General features: G+C 34.0%; 1 protein-coding gene across 1 annotated transcript; it reads right to left on the reverse strand.

Moving 5' to 3' along the window:
- Positions 1-37: 37 nt before the first annotated feature.
- On the reverse strand, positions 38-16,385 carry LOC140447022 (SET domain-containing protein SmydA-8-like). Its single transcript, XM_072539610.1, has 9 exons — positions 16,216-16,385; positions 9,457-9,624; positions 8,607-8,755; positions 6,886-7,047; positions 4,518-4,640; positions 4,123-4,415; positions 3,801-4,060; positions 3,332-3,606; positions 38-332 (listed from the first exon to the last, which is right to left on the reverse strand). The coding sequence occupies exons 2-9, from the start codon at positions 9,613-9,615 to the stop codon at positions 80-82; spliced, it is 1,674 nt and encodes a 557-aa protein (XP_072395711.1). The 5' UTR covers positions 9,616-9,624; positions 16,216-16,385; the 3' UTR covers positions 38-79.
- Positions 16,386-19,562: the final 3,177 nt, after the last annotated feature.

A 19,562-nucleotide genomic window follows, 5' to 3' on the forward strand; every position in this document is an offset into this window, starting at 1 on the left:
TGACAGGAGCATATAAAAAAATAAAACAGCATACTGTTTCATATTTTATTTGTTTAATACTTAGTTAATAAAAGCTACATTATTGACCGTGTTCTCTTTTCCAATTCTCAAACAGAGCTTCATTCCCATTCACCACTTCGATGAGTTTGTGTCCAGCGTTAGTTTTTTGTTCGTACATGAGAATTCGCTTGTTTTCTTCCAAAGTGTTAAGTATATCGCCTTTTATTTGATTCGTGTAAAGATTCTGGTTGGGTTTGTTCCATGTCGTGAGGAGGAGTTTGAATTGTGCTATAAATTTCTCGTTCAGCAGCACTCCAAGATAGAGACTTAATCTAAAAAATGTTATTAAAAAAATGTTTTTTGCAACTAGAATCTTTGAAGAATAAAAAAACAAAAGAATAATAAATAACCGGAAGGTTAACTTGCACATCATTTATAAGTATGCGCATCTGACTCGCGCAGATAGCTGCCGCCATTCTTTAGGCGGTTCTAGTAGCGTCGTAGTATAGTTAGTTATTATAAAACACTGACGTATCAGTAGAGGGAAAGTTTAATTTAAATCTTCAGTTTAGAAGTATAGACACTACAGTTTAAAAAATGATTAGTTTTTACATTGTTTGTGCCTCAAGGAACTGCAAAAACATAACCCGTAAATGCAGTTTAACGTTTTTTGTATTCTAAAAGATTGAATAGATTAAGTGACTTCAAGTTATCTGCTAATCATAACTTCATCCCTTTTACCAACATCTATAAATTCGAGTCAATAGCAAAAAGATTGCTTAAAACACTAACAAGACCCATTGTGACCTATTTTTCTTAAACAAGCACCCTTCTAAAAAAAAACTAAGATGCCCTAAAAGTTTTGAAAGAAAGTGCTCATGAAGCTTTTTGAGCCTATTTAGCAGCAGTATGGGGGCTACAGAGTCGGCATGAACTTTTAGCTTTACGATTTAATTAAACACGCAGATATAAATAACAATAACAAAATAAAACTTTGTTAAATCTCATACAATTCGTTAGATTGATCACTTGCTCTGAATGAGCAATGAAAGAAATACAAAAAATATCACCGAATGGAAAGTACCACGGGATCGCCCTAGACAACGTTGGTTAATGAATGTTGAGAATGATCTAAGGATCATGGGAGTTTGGAATTTTTCCAATGGCAAAAGGAAATGGAATGCAATTGTTTAACGGGGAAAAAACCACAGAAGGTTATAGGTGGCGCTACAGGAAGAAGTTAAACGTAAAGAAGACGAGCCTCATGATAATGAGCAAGAAAACCATAACAGAAGGTCAACTCTACGTCAACCAAATCCCGATAGAAAAAGTGAAAGCACTACAACTACCTCGGCACCATAATAAATAAAGAATGGATCTACAGCCAGGCGATAGGAGCGCGCATCGGAAAAGCCAAATGAGTGCCTTCTTCAAAAGCCACAATCTCTCCCTTGGTATAAAAGTAAAAATGCTGCGATGCTACTTTTCCTTTGTTCTGTTTAATGGTGTTGAATCGTGAACACTTTAAACGAAGATATATGCAAGAGATTGGAAGCATTTGAGATGTGACTATATCGAAGACTAACCAAGATCTCGTAAACTAACCGAATTATAAATGAAGAGGTGCTTCATTTAAACAAAACGATGCGTTAATTTAATTGGTAAGTTAAACCAGGGCCTTTTTAGGTAGCTCCTTAAGGACCTGCCCAGTTAGCATATCGTAGCTGGGGGCCTTTTTGGGATTAACGTTCGTATCAATTTCGTTCTTAAACTCTTTTGGTGTGGTCGACAAGATAACCACATTATCTTGTCGAACAACTTCTGGGAGAAATTCGTCTCTTATATATAGTTGGAAAATACTTTTGAGATAATTTGCAAAATACTAACGCTTTTTGTTCGTTGTTTTTCGCCAGCCTCAACCTCCTTGTTTATTTCTTATAGGAATAGTTTGCATAATTGGTCTCTTTAAATTCTTGGCGGTTTTCCATAGCGAGTATTTAGTACTAGAATCATTTATCAAATGTATCAGGAATTCGCTAATAGATTCATTCGTAAGTTTCTCGCTTTAGTTGTGAGGCAAGTTGGTTCACTTTTGATCTGTCTTGTGGTGCTCTGGTTAGTTGCCATTTTTTTCTTGCTCTTCTTTTTTCATAGACTTATTCCAAGATTTCCTTAATGTAGGTTTTCTTTTCAATCTTTTTAGTAGTTCAAGGGTATTTTCCCAGGCCGCTTGTTGAATATCCTAATAATTCGCCTTAAGTAGGGATCTATGGAGGAGTATCACTGAGCCGCAAGCCCTTATCTCTTGCCGTACTGCTCCACCATAGGCCGATCAGACACCAGCATATTCTAGTCTAAGCCGCAGATTCATTTAGAATTTTAAACTGCTGCGTTAGCCTTTTTGTTTTCTTTACACCGAGCTGGGGATCGAACCACTGAACCACTCGCAGTGAAGCGAGTGAGAACCGGCAGCCCAGCCCGCTTGGCTATCTGACCGACTATATTCTGTGTATACATGGTTCTAATAAAACGCTGCGATAAGAAGCATATCCGGATCAACTCCTCAGAGACCGGTTTTTTCTCAGCATGATATATAACTCACAGTATCATTGCTAATTGTTTGCTTTTTCCAGTGGATAATTTAATTATTAGATTTACTATAAATATTCAAACACTGAAATGAATTCCCTCACCAGTTTTTATTCACTAAAAACCAATTAACTAAATACTTAATGCATTAGCATTTTTACTTCTTCTTCTTAAAGTGCCCTCTTCTCAATGGAGGTTGGCTACTACAATTTTAAACTCTTCTCTATCTTCAGCTGTTCTTATTAGCTGTTCAAAATTTAGCCCTGTCCATTGTCGGATGTTTCTGAGCCACGATAGTCTTTTCCTTCCTAGGCCTCTCTTTCCCTCGATTTTTCCTTTCACTATAAGTGTAAGTAAGGGCATATTGGTACTTATTATTTCTCAGTATGTGGCCCAGGTATGATGTTTTTCTAACTTTTACTGTGTTAAAAAGTTCTCTTTCCTTGCCTATTCTATGCAGCACTTCTTCGTTTGAGGTATGCGATGTCCATGAAATTTTGAGTATTCTCCGGTAGATCCACATTTCAAAGGCCTCCAGTTTATTTACGGTTGATGTTTTGAGGGTCCACGTTTCAACTGCATATAGAAGAGTCGACCAGACGTAGCATTTTGATAAACGTGGTCGAATTTCGAGTTTTATTCGAGAATCACAAAGCAGTTTTTTTATTTTTTCGAAGAAATTTTTACAGAAACCGATTATATTGTATGAAGTAATAATTGGCAAAAATAGTGTATAACATACCTAGCATTTCCAGGATCAATTTGTTTAGTCAAATCGATCAAGTCTTCACACATATTTAGCTTTTCCAACCAAATTTCTGGAGAATTTTCATCCACTATATCCCTATCGGGAAATAATTGAACAAATGTGTGTCGTATGTTGTACAAAAGATAATGGTGGGGGTGTAAAAAATGTAGAAGTTTAGAAATAAGATCTTGAAGTTCGTGGTATTTTGGACTTTTTGTCATAATTTTGTCCACTTCGGTTCCAAGATGATGAACGAACTTCATGACGTCCTAAAAAATAAATAACTGCTTTACTTATTATCGTAGAGCCATAGAAAATCGAGAAATCTGACTCAAAGATTCACTCTAATAGGATTAATAAATAGAGAATCTGTAATATATTTCTAAAGACCGTAAACGAAGTCATGATAATGATCGACATCTAAAACAGATAGGCAGTATAAGAAGAAGAGTTATATACTTACCATTTCTGGCAATTTTATTTTACATTTATTACACATCCAAGCACCGTTCTGGTAGGTTGGAGTAATGGGCAATTGCAGTCCGCCACAAGGATCTTGATCACTTCCTGCGATACATTTTAGAGCACTCATATTAGTCCCCAACTCACTCGGATCCTGGCATCTTTTACACTGACACTTAAAGTATTTAGTTTCCAGCAAATGGTCCCTTCGAGCGGCGGTTCCCCATAGGATGTTGGTGTACATGGCGGTAATATGCTCTTCTATAAACAATAAATACAACAGAACATTCAATGAATGATTTTAATAATGATTTAGCAATTACCTTTTGAAATCGTCATGGCAGCTCTGAAAGTAATCTTGAAATTATCCTTTTCGTCAATAATTTGTGTTGTATTCGGCACACAGTTATGCTCCAATAAACTTGCTGTGGGATACAGAATCATAGCATCGATATCCTCGATCAGTTCAGTAGCGTTCACATCAAGAATTCCGTAAATTTTGTGGATCAGCTCAGCAGAAACTTGTGGAAGAATTACTTGACCAGTTTCTTCCTCGTACGATTTAAGAGGCTTTAAGTAGTTTTCTTCTAATACTTCTATTTTCTCTTGTACTGCTCTACAACATTGAAAATTTTGTAAAAGTGGGCTGTTTGAAACTTGGGCAAAACTCCAATCAACAACATTTTGTTGATAGAATAGTAAAAAGGTAAACACTTACTTATACACTTCTGTACCAGGACCTCTTTTATCAAAATGGCTTTCTAGTTTTAGCAACGTTTCGAACTTTTTGGGATTGGCCTTTTGTAGATACAAAGCTCTTAGAATTATTAATATATCAAATCTAAAAGTCAAGAAAACACACGATTATAAACAAATAAATAGAACTAAATTACAATCATTAAAAGATAACATGAATCTAATTTAATAACTCCTTATCAAATCATCATTTTATGTTATATATCCTCATCACACATTTGATGAAACATACTTTCCTCTTCTTACTTCATTCCATGATATTAAATTTGCAAATACTCCGGACTAAACTGCATTTCAGTAGCAACTTGCTTTATGACTTCTGACTAAGGAGTTCTCATTACGACAGGGTGCGTACCAATGTAAATCTATCCAAGACCCTAGGAGTTGTATAATAGTTATTGGAAGATGTAAGATAATCCAATTTACTGCAGTACAAACCATGCGCAAAAACCTAGACATTCATATTTAATTCTTTCAATATTTTTTTCTATAAACTGATCATTTGATATAACATAAGTTGTAGTTGTGTTCAATGAACTGAATGATTCATCGATTGAATCAATGCAGTCCAACTTGATAAAAGAAGCATCGCAGTAATGGATCTAGTCAGCAACAGCAGTTGTTTTATTCATGTTTGACGATCTGAATAATATATTAATCCAGCGGTTCGATCAGTATAGTCCAATTTGATAGAAGAACTATCGGAGTGATGCATTTATCTTCTGTAGTCAGCAACATCAGATGTTGTATTCATGTTTGATAAACTGAATAATATATTAATCCACCGGTTCGATCAGTGTAGTCCAATTTTTGATAGAAGAAACGTCGGAGTGATGCATTTATATTCTCTAATTAACATCAGCTGTTGTTTTCGTCTTATATAAAAATTGAGTGTTATATTGATCCATCGGGTGGATCTAGTGCAAGTTGATGAAAGAAACATCGGAATTATGCATTTATCTTCTCTGCTCAGCAACAGCAGTTGTTGTAATCCTGCTCGACAAATTGAATGATGTGCTGGTCCGTCGATTGGATCAATGCAGGGCAATTTTGTGACAGAAACATGTCAGTGATGCATTTATCTTCCCTAGTCAAGAACAGTAGTTGTTGTAGTCCTGTTTAACAAACTGAATGATATACTAGTATATAGGTAGATTGGATTAGTGCAGTCCAATTTAATGAAAAAATATCGTAGTGATGCAATGATACATGATTATCTTCTATAGTCAGTTCTTCTTTGGACGGATAACTGAAAACACTATTAAGAAGATTCAATGCCTTATGCGGAAGACTTAAATAATTTTTACCAATAACTCCAGGCATGAAGAATTCTTAAATATTTTTATGAAAAAATCTTTTGTCTTTTGTGTGAAGGGCAAAGATCTGTCATTTACTTTTTGTAAAAATTTTAATTGAAATGGCTCTATGGTAAACATATTCCATGGTTACTTCTGAATCATTCCAATTATCTTTTGTTCCCTTCAATGTTATCTTTGCCGGATATAATATAATTATGCAAGTGCTTTTTCCAATCCTAAAAGCATTTCTGATATGCAATGTTTGGTATGACCTTAAGTTCTTTTAGTGATTCAGCATTTACCTCTTTAATTGTGGTAAACTCAATATTTTAACAGTTTTTTGCAATTTTGGGAAATGGGAAAAAGTCAGAGAGGAACAAGTCCGGCGAATATATTGACTGATGCATAATTAGACTGTTTTTGGACAGCCCTTCTTCTTCTTCAAGTGCCATCTCCGCGGCGGAGGTCGGCAATCATCATAGCTATTCGGACTTTTGAGACGGCTGCTCTGAAAAGTTCATTTGATGTAAATCCGTACCACTCTCTTAGGTTGCGTAGCCATGACATTCTATGCCTCCCTATGCTTCTCTTTCCTTGGATCTTTCCCTGCATAATCAGTTGGAGCAAGGTGTATTTCTCTCCACGATTAATATGTCCGAGATATTCCAATTTTCTTGTTTGGACAACAGGGGATACAGTTCAAAACAAAAGCCCTAATTCTACCCTCAATATATACAAGCACTTATACTGTGGCAAATCTTTGTCAATTCATAATTGATAAATGATATATGTTCGCAATGGCTTCACAAACTCAAAACTAAATCAAAAATGAGACTTTGAACACATAAATGGTAATAAAGCTAGTATTATTCTCGATTTCTCTACATAAAATTGTTCAAATTAGAAAAATTAAAAATATCGATACCTTCTTGTATTAGTTTTTTACAAGAATTTTGAAAATAATACAAATAAATATTTTTTTTTCCAGGAAAACAAAAAGTGACCTTTTTTACAAAACTGTATGTTATTTACCTGTAAAAGTCCAGAAAAGCTTTAGCATCACCTGCAGGCTTTAACCTTAGGACGTTGCATTCAAATCCATGCTGCGTAGGTATCTTCAAACCTTCGCAAGATGTTTTGCACACTGGCCACAAACAACCTGGACACATCTCACACATTTGATCGTGAAGCAATCTAAAATAGGTAGATTTTAAACAGTTGTAGGTCCATAAATCGTAATAACTTTATAAAAAAAGAGCAGGAAGAATGTGGATAAGTTGTGAAGGTAAAAAATGAATAATCTCAAAATATATTTACAATAGTTGAAGGCGGTGTTTTACATATACATTAGTATCTTATGACTCTGTTCTTTAAAACTTTATTCCACAAGATCTAGAGCCTTTAGACTTGACTATCCAAGGTTTCGCTTCTTAAGACATGGTTGTTTAAGACTGACCATTCTTGATATATAACCATATAAACTGACATGCATTCTTCTTTGAAGAAAGCATTTAAGTTTATATTCTTCTTATTCTGTAGTTGGCCGTTGTACGTTTTTCGAGCAAGTATAAATATCTTCTTCTACTAGAGCCGTCTAGTTTCAAAACCAGGCAAGTCACTTTTTACAAATTGTTCAGGAAGAAGGAAAAACTTTTGACCAATAATTAGTTTTTGAAAAAAAAAATATTAAATTTTGGATCTACCTGGTATTGAAACCAACTTTAGTAATGTATCTGGCTTTGCAACCAATGTTGTGGATCTATCTTGTTTTGAAACAAACTGTAGCTGATTTATATGGATTTGAAACTAAGTATCAAGAAAAAAAGTTTTTTGCATAAGTTTGAGCTATTTATAATATTAAATTATTAATTTATAAAAAAAATAAAATAAAAAATAAAAGTGCAATTTTTATATTTTTTATTTTGATTATTGAAATGTAACCGTCTTCTTCAGTGAGGTGCTGGCAAATGTCGTCATCGTTTTGGTTGTCTTCAGCTGCCAACTGATCACCTTCTACGATCCTTGTGTAATATTCAAGAGTGCCTAAAGACCTCCAATCTTCCCAGAAATGTTTTTCAAGTAACTTCCTCACATCTGTGGCTTTTAGCTCGGAAATCGTCCCTATTTTTGTAGCAATGAGCTGAGGATAATTTATACCTTGAAAATTACTTCCCTGCTTACAAAATTCCTTGTATTGGCAAAAATCTGATCTGTAGTTAACCTCTCCTTTGATAAGAACATCCTTGCCCTTGGAACTTCGTATGAAGTGGAACCTTTTCGAAGGATTGAAGTGGAAGTGCCACTGGGCAGGAGGTCGCACCACGTCGAAGTTTAATTTCCAATCATAGTTTTAGCCATACAGTGGAATCGCAGTTCCATATTGAGAAAAATCTTTAACGTATTCAGCTGGATCAATGATCACTGGTTTTCTTCTGATCTCCTTCTCGATTCTACCAAATACCCAATCGGATGGGAGAAAAGAATGGCCCAATATGGGAAACACAAACTCCGCTCTTTCCACAGTTGCAGGAACTTCTTTCGACAGCCGAAACGCTTGAATATTCGATGGTTATGAGGAATTCATACATGCTACAGATTTATATAAAATCTGTCTGTTTTCAGTTTGTTAGTTTTATCAGAACTGCAAAAAAATATCTAAAGTAAAGTGTACCGTTAAAACTATAATTCAAGATTAACAATAAGTGTCGTAATACAACATCAATCTTATTTTTGTTACATATTATTATGAATACCTGCAGCATCCAACGCAGGGAAAAGGCCCCTCTTGTATACGGTGAGGCTTGGGTCCAAATACGAGAGGTAGTTCAGAGAAAATAACATCTCCAGGCTGAAGTTCTCTGGTGGCGTTTAAGTATCTACCCAACTCTTTTGAATGTTGTTCCTAAAAAATTTAGCACGATAAAGAAATAATGTTGGATTTTTCTATAGATAAGTTTATAAAAAAGGATTAAAAGGGAACCACAAAACGTAATAAATGGGCTAGAAAAAGAGTCCATGTAATAATAAACGTAAAACAAAAAGAAACTAGAACAAGAACTGGAATCATACAAGGGATGCTAAGCTCAGGTTGGTCATTGCCCGTATTTTCCCCATTGCTACATACGCAGCTGAAGCATGGACTCCCAAAAAAATCGATAGGAGTAAGATAGAAGCATTAAAAATGTGGGTCTATAGAAGAATTCCACGTATGTCCTGGACAGAACATAGAAGCAACCTGTCAATTCTGAAACCGCTTCATATAAAAGACAGGCTATTAAAAAAAAGTAAATCGAGCATACCTATATTACTTCAGCCACATGGCTAGAATAATAGGAACCATGGAACTTTTGGTAGTAGAATGAAAGGTAGAAAGGCGAACATCAAGAGGAAGATCTCCAACACGATGGGCGGATCAAATGAAGACTGGTGGGAAAACCCTTCATGAAGCTGTCCATATAGCACAGGATCACAGCCAATGAAGACAGCAAGAGAATAATATTTAGAGGGTCACCACAAACTGACAAGGGCTCAAGTAATGAGGAGGAGGAGGCATTTAATAAACGTTTACACAACAAAAATTAGGTATTAGAAAAAGAACGATACCTCGAATGGTCGACATTTGATTTTATGTTCCTTCCAATGCTCCTGTTGATGAGCTTCACTACAATAAAAAACCAACTTGCAAGCCGAACATTTCCTCACTGCAGCTGACTTACAAACTTCACAAGAACCTTTTTCTTCGTTGTCGCTGTCACTACCCATTTTATATACCTGCAAAAACATCAGTAAAGAAAACCATAAAATACTTTACTAGTTTAATTAAAAATAAAATATATTTATAAATCTTTACGCTCATATTTTAAGAAATATGTTATTCAAATAAATCTATTTGAATATGTAGAACTATCAGAAGCATTTTTATTTGGGAATAAACATTTAACTCCTCCTTTAAAAATAATTTGTTAAAGTCGCAAAATGTGTAAATATTACGTAAATGACAACAGTTTTAGTGTTTCAAGTACCCAAGAGACATAGTTACAGGAAGTGTGAGTTTCAGATGAGTGGCATTTAATTCGGATTTTGAAACGGACTGTAGAGAATGAATGTAAATGTATATGCATGTTTTATAGATTATCGAAAACCATTTGATTTCATTAACCGTCAAAAGATGACCAAAATTCTGGAAACAACTTGAATTGACGAACAAGACTTGCGAAATATTTCAGAACTACATTGGCATCAAACGACAATAATTGAAATATGTGCTGAATGTGCTTCCAAACTACATTAGAAATTTATAAAGTTGATTTTTAACAGTTTTATTTTTGTACTGTTATAATTGAAGAACTCATAAATGCTGACAATAACATAAGTCTTGTGAAATACATCAGTGGCGGCCGGTCAGGGTCAGCAGGGTCGGCAGTGCCGACCCACACCTTTATAGATATTATAGATTTTTTTTAATATTTAATTTAATCAGTATTTCGATAATTAATTGTGGCAGGTAATCAATTGATGTCATTTGTTTCTGTGAAATAAAAAAAAATCTGTGAGATAATAAAGACTAAATTTTATTCATGGTTTTTAAAAGAATTCGATCAATTCACTAAATTTTATTTATGGTTTTTAAAAGAATTCTACCAATCTGAGTGTTAAGGGATCCCTGCGTAAGACACTTTTCAAATTAATGATCCTAAAACCGAGACATCCATCCGCCTGTGCGAATTCTTAAAAATACACGTTTCGGGGTTTCGGCAAGCCGATCCCAAGCATGACGATTTACATGTAAAAATCAACGGAATATTAGTTGATTAACAACCAAACACATATTTCTTTCCATATAAATTTAATTGCCAAGTATGGTAAAGTTAAATTTGTCGATGCTTCATTTGGATTGGTGATTGGTCGCGAACTGTACCTTGCGAACGTGGGATGAAATGTTATTTCGGGATGGATAAGTACTTAAGAACGCAAGTAGTGAAGTGATATTGAGTGTACGAACTAGCTTTTCTTTCTGGGATTTATTTTTATTTTCTTAAGTAATACCGTGATACGTTACGTCTGCCGTAACTGTTGATGCCAGTTAAAGGTTAAAGGGTTTTTTGATATATTAGAAGTTTTTTTTTATTAAAGTGTAAACAAATTCAGGTAAATTAACCTAAAAAATGCAAGATATGGGAAAAACTGTAAATATTGATAAATCTGATATTGTAAAAAAAAAACAAAAACAAAAACTCTCCTATGATGAGTGAAGTCTTTATTAGACGGTATTTGCCGACCTTGTCTCTAAAGCCACTGAAATACATAATCTTGGGAATACTATAAAATATTGCTCTGGAAAAGGCAGTCTGAGAGAAACGAATTATTGACGGCGCCGGCGGTACTATTTACAATATGCAGATCAGTACAAATCTTAGCATACGCTGATGACATTGATATTATAGGGCTAGGAAGCGATATATTGAGATATAGTTGGTAGCTTTAGAAACTGCGGCGAAACCCGTCTTTGTCATTTAGGAAGTCTTTGGAAGTCATTTCTTTGAACGTGTTGACAGCTTCAAATACCTTGGCTCGCTCGTAGAAGAGAAGCAGGTGCCGATGGTAAATTGAATGCATAGATGAAGTTGAGACCGACATAGACGTTTTAAAAATCAGAAGATTGCAACAGGTAGGCCAGAAACCGAGCAAGATGGCGACAAATCTAGGAGCAAGCCGGATCCACAAAGGATTGTCGAGCCAAGATAATGACTATATATATATATATATATATATATATATATATATATATATATATATATATATATATATATATATATATATATATATATATATATATATATATATATATATATATGATACTGTGTATACGAATATATAACTCAAGAATCAAAGCTAGCAAATACGATTTCCTATAAGAATGGATGCCATTACAAAAATTGATAGGCATAGAAATAAGAAGACAGACAATAAGAGTGCAGAACATAAAGAAAACAATATAGAGACATACCTAGGAGGACTCTTGTAAAGATGGAGTGAAGATTGATGCCAGAATGGGCAAAAATGTCTAAACCATGGAATGAAGAAAAAGCAGAAGACACAATATGCAGCATTAAGGTACGTACTTAAGGACGATATGCCTATTTTCTTAAAGAGACGGTTATTGGACAAAAGCTTGGTTCCTTTTTTTACATATTTAGCACAAACTTGTCAATGAGGGCACAAAGATGGATGAAGAAAATGATATTTGGGATAACTCTCAGAAATAGACTACGAAACGAGATATAACTGATGTCATAACATTCATAACGACACTAAAATAGAAGTGGGCAAGACATATTTCCAGGCTCAGATATATGAGGTGAACATACAAGCTGTTGAAACTGATAAATACAGTAAATGACGACACTAATGTTAAAATTAATGTAACATGCTTTATTTGTCGTCAAACTTAATTTCATTTCTTAAAAATATTTCAAACTTATTTTTAAATAGACATTCCATTTTTATGGAATCAGTAGCCACGTCCAATTTTCTTCGATATAAATTGACAAATATTGTGATTTTCGAATTAAGTTGTGTTTGAATCAACATGGTGTTGGTAAGTATTGTTTTAGATTCTTTTTGTGGTAATAATGTTTTTTTTTTCTCTTGTAGGAAACGCAGTTAGGTCCAGGGCGAATGCCTATGTTTTTCATGTAGGCGTTTTGGGTTATAGTTTATTTCACGAAAAATGGTTGAGTGCTTAATGATTGCAATAAAACCCGACCGCAAATACCCCAGCATAGTCAACATTAGTTGAGCAGGTAAGTATTCAGGTAAAATTGAAGCTACTATGGAGTGTCGTTATCGTGTTTGTATAATAAATTCCTGGTAATATAAAAACGATTAAAAAATCGTATAAAATTATAAAAACGATTAGAATACATTTTATTTCATAAAGTTGTAAACATTTTAACAGTGAGTTTCACTATCAATGGTTGATCTTTTAATGACCACAATAAATTTGTTGATCGTTAAGTATTTCCTGGAATAATTATACAGGTTCCCTACAGGTTCTGTATAATTTGTAAAAGTATATAAAACCGATGAGAAATTTTTAAATATACATTTTGTTTCATTTAGTTGAAAGTGTTACGAGTGTTACCAGTGTTATACCTATTTATACCTATAAAACAGCATTATGTGGCGTCCGTGGAAAAACATTGATGGTGCTTCTTCCAGTGTTCCAGCAAAGAAAAAGCATTTATCTGCTGACGCTAGAGAAATCGTAAAAACAATATATAGTTCTTTACTTACAATAGGACTTTCTGGTAATACTGCTGCCAGTAAAATATCTGATTTAACGAAAATACCTCTAACCACAGTGAAAAGAATTACATCAAATCCCATTAAGTCAAGAAGAAAGCGTAAGGATGCCGGTTCTACCAAATGTATTGACGAAAGTGATAAGGACTTAATAAGACGAAAAATTTACACAATGTACGAAGAGCAACGGATATCTACATTAGATGCTTTAAAACAACGGCTTACTAATGATGATACACAAATAAACTGTAGCCGCATTAGTCTTTGGAGGATTTTGTCTAAAATGGGCTTCAGATATCGTACAATTGACAAAAGGCAAGTGCTTATGGAGTCCCATCGTTTACAAAAGTGGCGTACTGAATATATAACTTCCATAAGAAAGTACCGTACAGATCGACCAATAATTTATCTGGACGAGACATGGTTTGACACTCATGAAACACCATCCAAAGGATGGTCCGATTCTTCCAACAGGTGTCAAACAAAAGCTCCATCAAACAAAGGGAAAAGAATAACAATTTTACATGCAGGATCAGAAAATCGTTGGGCTCCAAATGCCTTATGGCTTTCTGCAAACAACATTAAAGACTCCTGCGGGGACTACCATGAGGATACAACGGCAGAGCTTTTTGAGCAATGGTTTAAAAATTGTCTTATACCTAACCTTCCTCAAAATAGTGTGATAGTAATGGACAGTGCAAGTTACCACAGTCGTCAATTACATAGGTCTCCAAATGCAAATAATACGAAAATTGAAATTCAAAACTACCTGTTAGAAAACGATATATATTTTGAAGAAAGTTATTTAAAAAATGAACTGTTAGTAGTGTTAAAATCATTTTCTATTAAAAAAGTATATGTTTGTGACGCATTGGCAGAGGACATGGGACATACAGTGTTACGGCTTCCGCCCTACTATTGTTTATTTAATCCCATAGAGCATATGTAGCACCAACTAAAGTCAAATGTTAGGTCACAAAATGTTTCTCCGACTTTAAGTGGTAGTGTAGTCGAATTAATAAGGAAATGTGTTGATGATATCTCCCCAGAAAGTTGGAAAAATTCAGTACGCCATGTAATGAACGTAGAAAATTTATATGTTACTTTGAATCACATAATTAAACCAATTGTTATTAATCTTGAAGAGGATAGCGACAGCGAAACAGAATTCGGTATTTAGGAATTCATAAATATATTTTGGTTATTTTGGGTATTTTTTTTTGTAAATATTAACCTGTATATATTTTTCTATATTTTTTTTCCATTTCATCTATTTTTTAGCTCTTCTTAGGAAGAGCAAGAACTTTTAAATACGCCAGTTTTTTGCTGACAGTCCTAAGCCTGTAAAAAGTGTGAAGGAAAGTACCTTTCTGAATTTAGATCCATATACTACAATTATTCACGTAAAACAAAAAAACTACTTTCTTCATGTTAAAAATTCTTCAATTATCAAGTATATTCACTTGAACAACCTGAAAATACTATATGAAATAATTTAATAAATTTTTATAATCGTGTATTACACAGCTACCAATGAAATATATTAAATAACAAACTTTCTGAAGTGCGACCCTGTGTACTTCTGTAGTTTATTGAGAGACTCTTGTATACACAATAGGATCAACTCCGGTAACCATTAAGCACTCAACCATTTTTCGTGAAACAAACTTTACCTGCTACCGGTAAACTTTAATTTTATTGAAATTTTAAGGTTTGGAAATTGAAGGTTGAGATTTCTCTCTAAAGATATTTTTTTATTCCTGGGATTCCTGCATCGAGGATGTTTCTTAATATTTAAATGGTATGGGTTTCTTATACGACCTATCTACGGCTAGGAACATGGCAAAGTTAACATGGTTAATTAAGTTCAACATCAATGTATTAATTCGAGTCAGTTTGGTATAATTAATTAAATTAAAAATTTCATTTATTTTAATAATCGAATTTTAGTTCGTTACTAACTACCTTCTTGTTGAGTTAAGGTTTCGAGTATTCTGGCAAAAATTATCCGAAAATTTTTTTGTCTAATTCTTTTCATTGTCACTAATATAATAAAATTCGTAATTAATTTATTAAAAATGTGAAAATATTTTGTTCATTTTTAGTTCCAACATAACATTAGATTTTGGTAATAAACTGTTAAATTTTTTGAAAGTATATTGTTTTATTTTTACGACAACATTTTAAATTACCCCAGGATGTATTTTGTTCAAAGGTAATCCAATAACCATAAATATTCTTTCTTTTTTTGGTAATTACTATTTAAATGGGAATAAGCCACAATTAAAAGTTAAAGTACGTTTATTGACGTTTCAATTTCAACTTCTGAAATTGAAACGTCAATAAACGTACTTTAACCTTTAATTTTGGCTTATTCCCATTTTTTTGGTGTCTAAGATCGAATAGTTAGTTAAATACCTGGAGGTATTCACAGGTTAATACATGAATACCTGGCGCCCATAAAGAATATTTATTGGTTGGTGGATTCCTTTTTGAACCTCTGAAAGGAAGAAGCAACTTCCCTCCCCTTCGAGATTAAGGGTTCTTAATAAATTTAATTTTTATTATCCAGAGTGTCGAGTTTTAGTAGAACTTGACTTTTATCCAATAATTACGATTTAAGAGTGATTTTTTTTAACATACCACTAACGCACTAGCCTGATGACATTAAAAGTACTCGGTATTTAGTTGGACGGAAAACATAAGGAAATGCCTATCTCTAGGTTGGAGGATTATGATGAGAAAACCTGGGAGATGGGAGACAGAAAGAGCAGCTACAAACAGTGAAAGAGTAATGGTGCAGAACATTATTCAAAAATAAATAGAACATACGGTGGAGACGATGAAAACACGCACCTAGTGTGAAACACTAAGATGAATTGAAATTGCTCAAAATAAAAATAAATGGACATATAAAAGAGATAACAAATGACTTGAGAGGTATTTAATATAAATATTAAATATAAAATAATACAATAAACAACTAATTATAATTTTATAAAGGTTAAACATATTCTACTTGTTAAAAATAAAGATTTATATTACGTCAAAACTTACTTTTCTCCAAGATATTTAAGCTATAAATTTCAATTAGATCACTTTAATTGTTTCACTACGCCATATTTTTAAATCAAGAATTTTTTGGCACCAACAGCAGGTGCACAAGAATGTTTCTACCACCAGTTTGACTCGATTACCTCTTTGCAACTGCATTGGCTCAAAATAGACGGTTAATGAAAATGGACCGCACAATTATAAGACGCCAACGGTTTCAATGTCATCTATTCAATAGAGAAAAAAATTAATTGTATTGTTTAGATGTGTTTGTGTTTATTGCGTAGGTATGAGTATAAAAGGCTAATAGATGATTGAGTAAAACGATACTAAATAACAATTAGAAGATTCATTTTGATTTTAGCAATAAGTTGTTGTTTTTATAACGATTTGTATTTTTTATGAGCAATATTTTAATCTATACTAATACTTCTTTGGGTGCCGCGTTCTAAGCAAAGTTTGGCAATGAATATTGCAAATTCTTAACTATTTAAAGTCTATTTGTTTGCAACTGACAGCTCATGATAAATTCAAATCTTCTAATTGAGGTTAAGGGTTGCCGTCAAAGCCATAAACCATTGCCTTACGGATGGAGTTGTAACCAATAAGGTTTCCTTTTTGAAAAATTAAGAGCTATGCATTAGTTTTTTTAGTTGCATATCGTTTAAAAAAGACCCCATGAAATTAAAAACTCTTACCACCAATAATAATAAGAAAATAGAAAGTACGAATTTTGTAATGTAAGTTGTATCTTAGGGAGATAATTACCTGCATTTTCTTCCCGTTCTTTAAGTTTTTCACCAAGCAACTTCTCTCTTTTAATGATAGTAGGGGAGGACGGGGTAATGCCGTCATACGGGGCAATTCCGTCACCGAGTATTTTTCACAAAATATTAGTCCCGCATGCACCTGACTAACGCTGAGACATAGCTTCCGATTGAGCGTGCTTTGATCAGTAGGCAGCTACAGCTATTGCCGCTTTCAAGGTTAGTTCGTGCAAATATCAGTAAAACCGTTATAGTTTTATATTTATACTTACTTCTGCCGTATTTATTACTCGAGGTAAGTGTGATAATAAGGTTCTTAACTGGTTTGTTGAATATGTCCTTTAATAATATGATACCTTAGATACTTTTCGGTGAGATTGCTTTTAAATGTTTGGTTATTGTTTGTAGTATGTAGTGATATATCCACCATGTTGTTCTCGAGGGGTAATTCCGTCACTTTACTTCGGGGTAATGCCGCCATGACGGTATTGCCCCGTATTTTCTTATTGAAATGAAAGGTTAACAACGCATTTTTTTGTGATTTTCAGATGGTACGATCACGTAAAAGAACAACAGAAAAGGCTATGTGGAAGGAGGAAAACCTCAAAAATGCTATTGAAGCAGTTCGCCAAAATGGTGTCTCGCAAAAAAAAACAGCTACAATGTTTGGCATACCCCGAACAACATTAAGGGATAGGCTAAAGGCAAACGATGGTAGTAAGCCGAGATTGGGTCGGAAATGCGTTTTTTCTGTAGAGCAAGAACAAAACTTAGCAGAGCATGTGGCCTATCAAAACTATTTTATGGCATCACTACAAATGAACTAAGGCGACTGGCTTTCGAATTGGCTGAAAAACATCAAATCAAACACAACTTTAGCAAAGAGACCAAGTTGGCCGGGATATATTGGTTAAATGGGTTTATCAGCTGGCATAAAATTAGTTTAAATAAACCGGAAGCCACTAGCTTGAACAGGGTCAAAGCATTTAATAAAGACGTTGATTTGTTTTACAAAAATCTAGACACTTTAATGACTAAGTATAATTTTCCACCGAACCGTATCCATAATATGGACGGGACTGGAATTTCCACAGTACAAAAACCGGGAACAATTCTTGCACCAAGAGGACAGAAGCAAGTAGGAGGAGTTACGAGTTGGCAGCGTGGCAAGAATATCACTGTAGTGTGTGCCATGAGCGCTTCAAGAATATATACGCCCCCAATGTTTATTTATCCAAGGAAACGGATGTCATCTTTGTTGCAGCGAGGAGGACCTCCTGGAGCCAGATTTATAGATATTCATTTATAGACATTCACACAATGGGTGGTCCAACGAAGATTTATTTTTAGATTGGCTGAAACATTTCCAGAGAACCACTAAGTCAACTGAAGAGAGCCCTGTCCTTCTGTTAATAAATAATCATGGAACCCATATTTCTTTGCCATGTTATGACTTTTGCCGTTCAAACCACATTCACGTTGTGTCGCTTCCACCCCATTTCTCGCACAGACTTCAGCCCTTAGATGTATCTTTCTACGGGCCTCTTAAGAATGCGTTCAATAAGGAGTGTGATATTTTATGAAAACAAATTTTCATAAAAAAATCACTCCATACGATATTGCTCCGATATTCAGCAAAGCTTACTTGAGGATTGCTACCCTTAAAAAGGCAGTGGCAGGATTCAAACCATGTGGAATTTTTCCGTTTCAGCTAGATAAATTCAGTGAAGAAGATTTTGCCCTGCTCATTCAGTCATAGAGCAAATAATTGTTGAGGACAAGGAGGAAAATTCTGAAAAACTTAATGATACCTCTACTAATGAAGCACCTATTAATGAAAATCCTCCTGAAAGTCCTGGTGCTACTACTGCTATCGAGATTATTAATCGTAGTCAACCGGGGACATCGTCAGGAAAAGTAGATTTTTCAAAAAACATTCTCGACATTTCACCAATGCCAACTAACAGGACCGATACTAAACAAAAAGATCAGGATAGAAAGCAACATTCTATTATCCTGACTTCGACACCAATGAAACATATCTTGCAAAATGCTAAAGAAAAAAGGGAGTTGAAGCAAAAAGCGAAAGCAGTGAAACGAAATTTTACAGATTGCGAAAATAACAAAAATATTGGAAAAAAATAAAAAAAATGATATAAAACTAAAGGACGTTTATGTCTGAAGACGAGCTTTCTAAGAATAAAAAAAAAACAAATAAAATGAAGAAAACTATCAGACCAAAATTCGATGTTGATGAAATATCGTCAGAAGATTTTGATGATGAGAAACTTTGTAATGTTGATTCAAATTATGATATCTCCCTACCCACTGTGTTTGCCGATGAGGAGAAATGTTTAATTTGTGGAGAATTTGGAGACACTGAACTTTGGTATCGCTGTACACTTTGCTCGAAATGGGCTCATTCTTAATGCAGTGGAAAAGACAGTGCCAAAAATTATGTTTGTGACTTCTGTGAATAGTAGGTTGTTTTTAGGTTATGTTTTCATTTATCATTCATTATATTGTTATTTTTTTATGTTTCCAAATAAAATTTCAATAAAGATATTTTCTTAGAACATGTTT

This window comes from Diabrotica undecimpunctata, chromosome 7, assembly GCF_040954645.1.
Source record: "Diabrotica undecimpunctata isolate CICGRU chromosome 7, icDiaUnde3, whole genome shotgun sequence".
Classification (NCBI taxonomy): domain Eukaryota; kingdom Metazoa; phylum Arthropoda; class Insecta; order Coleoptera; family Chrysomelidae; genus Diabrotica; species Diabrotica undecimpunctata.

Bases quoted from the DNA above. Each gene is read 5' to 3' on its own strand.
- LOC140447022 (XM_072539610.1), bottom strand. From the start codon at position 9,615: ATGGGTAGTGACAGCGACAACGAAGAAAAAGGTTCTTGTGAAGTTTGT. The intron at 8,756-9,456 runs GTATCGTTCTTT...TAAATTTTTTAG, and splicing joins TCAAATGTCGACCATTCGAG to GAACAACATTCAAAAGAGTT. The intron at 333-3,331 runs GTATGTTATACA...AACATTTTTTAG, and splicing joins ATTGATCCTGGAAATGCTAG to ATTAAGTCTCTATCTTGGAG.